At 34.1% G+C, this 3,918-nt stretch overlaps 1 protein-coding gene across 1 annotated transcript; it reads right to left on the bottom strand.

Moving 5' to 3' along the window:
* Window positions 1-325: 325 nt before the first annotated feature.
* LOC104235983 (cyclin-D3-1-like) lies at window positions 326-3,438 on the bottom strand. The gene is made up of 4 exons (XM_009789819.2): window positions 2,825-3,438; window positions 2,009-2,210; window positions 1,728-1,858; window positions 326-781 (listed from the first exon to the last, which is right to left on the bottom strand). Exons 1-4 carry the CDS (start codon window positions 3,296-3,298, stop codon window positions 512-514), a joined length of 1,077 nt encoding a protein of 358 aa, XP_009788121.1. The 5' UTR covers window positions 3,299-3,438; the 3' UTR covers window positions 326-511.
* Between the last annotated feature and the right edge of the window lie 480 nt (window positions 3,439-3,918).

The following is a 3,918-nucleotide window of genomic DNA, read 5'->3' as shown; positions in this document are numbered from 1 at the left end:
TATATATAATTTCTAATTATTAATGTTGTCCTAAAATTGCCAAGTGACTTCCTTTTAGCTAGTCACTTAGCTTAACCACAATGCATACTATTCTCCTTTTAATATATATATATATATATAGGGCGAAACAATATATATGAGATCTATATATACACATGAGATCCAAACAAAATTGACTAAGTGTTCTTGAATTAATGATTACTCCAATAAACATAAATATGTCCACCTTAAAATATGCATGACAGGGACCTGAGAAAAAATTGACATGAATTAGGAAAAAACAGAGTGCAGATATTCTTCATTGCTTCTTCTTTTTTTACTACCCTTTCTTTTTCTCCCCTATGTGCTGGCAAAAATCAACCCTCTGCAATCACTACCACCAACTCTTCTCTTCTTTCCCCTCTTTTCAAAAAGGACATAATAAAAACGCAGCCTAATGCATAAAACATTTTGCATTTATGCAGGATTCGGGAACGGGGACCGCACCATAACTAATAAATTGTTGATAGTATTAATGAGGGCTACCAACAGCATCCACAAAAACTCTGCTTAAAGATGTCAATCTCATTTGCTGTTCTTGAACTCTGCTTTTCTTAAACTGATGATGAGGTGAATAGGTGGAAGAAGTTTGCAAATCCCATGAATCATTTGAGCTTTCAGAGCTGTAAAATGTATCAATAACAGAACTTGGGCTATTTATTGGACTCTCATACTTGCGCTTGTGTGAAATAGAGTTGTAAGACAGCTCTGTTATAAGTTCATAGCAATCATTCACCTTCTCCTGTGTACAAAAATAGTAAATGGTTCAAAATTTAATTCCCAAATTATACTTGAGCGTTTAATAGCTGTTTCATTCTTGTCTTTACCCAGGGATGAAACTTGAAAGAATATTACTAGTAATTCCTATTCATATAATCTGTCAAAGTTTTGTGCCCCTTTTAAAAGAAATACATTTAATAACTCTAATCATAAGAATAATTATCTGGATTATTTTCTCTCTCTTAAACGTCTCACTTATTTAACACTCCATTAATTGGAGCAGTAAAAATACATTTGGAGAAAAACAGTAACAAATACTTCTAGAAATGACGCTAGATGGACTTTCTTTAAATCATTGTGTATAGTATTTCGATCTCGTTAAGAAAAGTTTTGGAAAAATAGTCTAGCGTCAGAATTTTTATTTTGAAGCACAAGAAATTCCAATAATCGCCCAAATTTCAACGCCAGAATTTTGTAGTACCAAAAGTTCTGACGATCACCAGAATTTTCAGCGAGAAAGTTGAAAAGTGATCAGTTAGTATTTGCGGCAAAATCCCAACGATCACCGCCTGCTTTAAAATTCTGTCAATCGTGAAAATTCCTGCCCAACGTGTTTTAAAATTTGATATGAAACTTTTTTCTCAAACTTCTGTTTCTAGAGTCAAAAAATCAATAGTGGCACAAAAATATCCGATTGTAATTATTCTCCCTAAATACTTCTTGTTTTCTAAAACATCAAATATGATGACAGGGGCGGAGCTAGCATAGCACTTGCGGTTCAGCTGAACTCAGTAACTTAGGTCTAACACCTATATTAATCTTGCAAAATTCATTAAATATGTATAAATTTTAGAATCCAATAACAAACAAACAAGAATCCCAAACCCACAAGCTTCAAATCTGGCTGCGCCTCTATATTATGATACAACTAGCATAAAAAATAGAGATAGATTTATAGAAAGACAAACCTTGCTAATGTTGAGAACCTCAAGAAGTTGATTTTGGTAGTCAACAGCATTACAGGGCTCAACTTGATGAATAACGTGAAGCATAGTAGCAGTTGCCAATACAGAAGGCATATAACATAGGAATCTACAATCTGTATTAAACAAAAGATGTCAAAAAAAATCAAGAGGGGTTTCTTCTGTTACTTCCATTTATTTGTTATTATCGAAAGATTTAATCTTTACCCAATGAAATTCAAGTATTCAACAACCGTTACAAAAAAAAAATTAGCTCAATTAATTACCAGCTATGACCAATAGGAGAAGTCTCTCACACTGCTTGAGAAATTCCCAATGAATATGGCTCTTTAGCCCAAGTCTTCTTATTATATGACCAAGAAATGAAAGTGGGGTTACAGGATTCATCCTCCACTTTAACGAGGACAACACTAAAAGCTCCATTCTTTGAATAGTTTTGGCCTCAAACACATATTTTGCATCCTCCACCTAATAATTAATCAAAAAAAACACAAGTATTATTTGTAATGAAATTCTCAAGAAGATTGGTAACAACAACAATAAATTCGGTGTAATCTCAAAAGTGGAGTTTGGGGAGGGTAATGTATAGACAGACTTTAGTCGTACCTTATAAAGATAGAAAGGTTGTTTCTGATTGAAACTCGACTCAATGAACAGTGAAAATAAAGCAAAAAACAAAAGCAACAACAATGCAATAAAATAAAGGAAGCAAATGACACGACAATAACAGTAACAGATCCAGTATAATCCCACAAATGGGGCCTGAGAGGGTAAAAATATGGAGACCTTACAAAAAGTAAGGGCATCTTGTAAAAAAAAGTAAGGGCATCAGCAAGCACACCAATTAGAAAACCAAAGCAAAAATACAAAGATACAAAACTAAAACTGCATCTTGTAATTAGAAGCGTGAAACGAAAGCAACAACAAATAATAACAAAAATCAAAAAGGCTAATGACACAACATAATAGTAAAGAAACAGGAATAAGAGAATACAAGAATACTACTAGTACGATGGATAAAGCCTAGGAAAAACTCAAGATGGGCAAGTAAAGCAAAAAATGGGATAGAAAAAGTAGATTACTTGGAAGTCCAAAAGAAGAGGAACTTGAGTTTCTTCAACTTTAGCAGCCAAAGAAAGACAAGTAACAGCTACAAGTTGAATCATCCAAGCCTTATCTTTCTGAAAATGAACACTTGAGATAAACCTATCAAAGTAATTGATAGCAAGAATAGCAGTCAATGTTGAGAATCCATAATGAGCATTTACTTTAAGAATCCATTTCACAGCTTCATTACGAGCTAAACAAAGTAAAGGGTCTGTTTTAATAGTGTCAAAGTTGGAAATTGTTTCTTTTTCTTTGGTAAAAAGTGAGAGTAGCTCTTCATTTTCCCAATACAAGTCTTGTTCTAGTAAAGGCAGAGGAAATGAACGAGTTTTTTCTTCTGAAATCTCATCTTCAAGTGATTCTTCCCATCTTTCTTCTTCACAGTAAAGAGCATCTAAAAGGAAAGATTGAGTTTGTTCTTGATTATGCTCATTGTGTTGTATTCCCATCTTCTATGAGAAAAGAAGAAGTATTGTTGCTTTCTCATTATATAAAACAGAAACCAAAAGAGTGATTCTTCTTGGGCATTTCCATGAATCTCTCTTTCTTGTCTCTATCTGGTTGTGTGGAAGGTGTGAAGGAAGATTGAGGAAAGCAGAGAGAGAGAGAGAGAGGATGTCACGCTTTGCACTTTCTTATATAGGGATTGATAGGTTGAGACTGAAAGGAGGAGATTTCGATGATTTTTGTTAGGGGCTTACAGCAAGGGTGCACTAGTAGTCTATGTTTAGATATAAATTACTTAGGGGTCGTTTGGTACGATGCAACAACAACTCAGCAATGATCCCACTAGTGAGGTCTGGGGAGGATAGACTGTACGCAAACCTTAACCCTATCCCGGAGGGTAGAGAGACTGTTTCCGGAAGACCCTCGACTCAGAGACAAAAAATCTGTAACAACAACATAAACAAGATAAATAATATTAGTACCGTAAAAGACAACAAATAAGTGGAAGGACAATAATTATGGTAATAATAAAAAGTAAAAATAAAAAAGTGTGTTGGAACAAAAACCGCTAACATTCCTATACAAAACACTATTAGACTAGCGAGAACAACGGGGAAAAAAC

The sequence above is a fragment of the Nicotiana sylvestris genome, chromosome 12 (assembly GCF_000393655.2).
Source record: "Nicotiana sylvestris chromosome 12, ASM39365v2, whole genome shotgun sequence".
Taxonomy (NCBI): domain Eukaryota; kingdom Viridiplantae; phylum Streptophyta; class Magnoliopsida; order Solanales; family Solanaceae; genus Nicotiana; species Nicotiana sylvestris.
The sequence above is the reverse complement of the archived record's forward strand: the minus strand, read 5'-3'. Positions and strand labels throughout refer to the sequence as shown.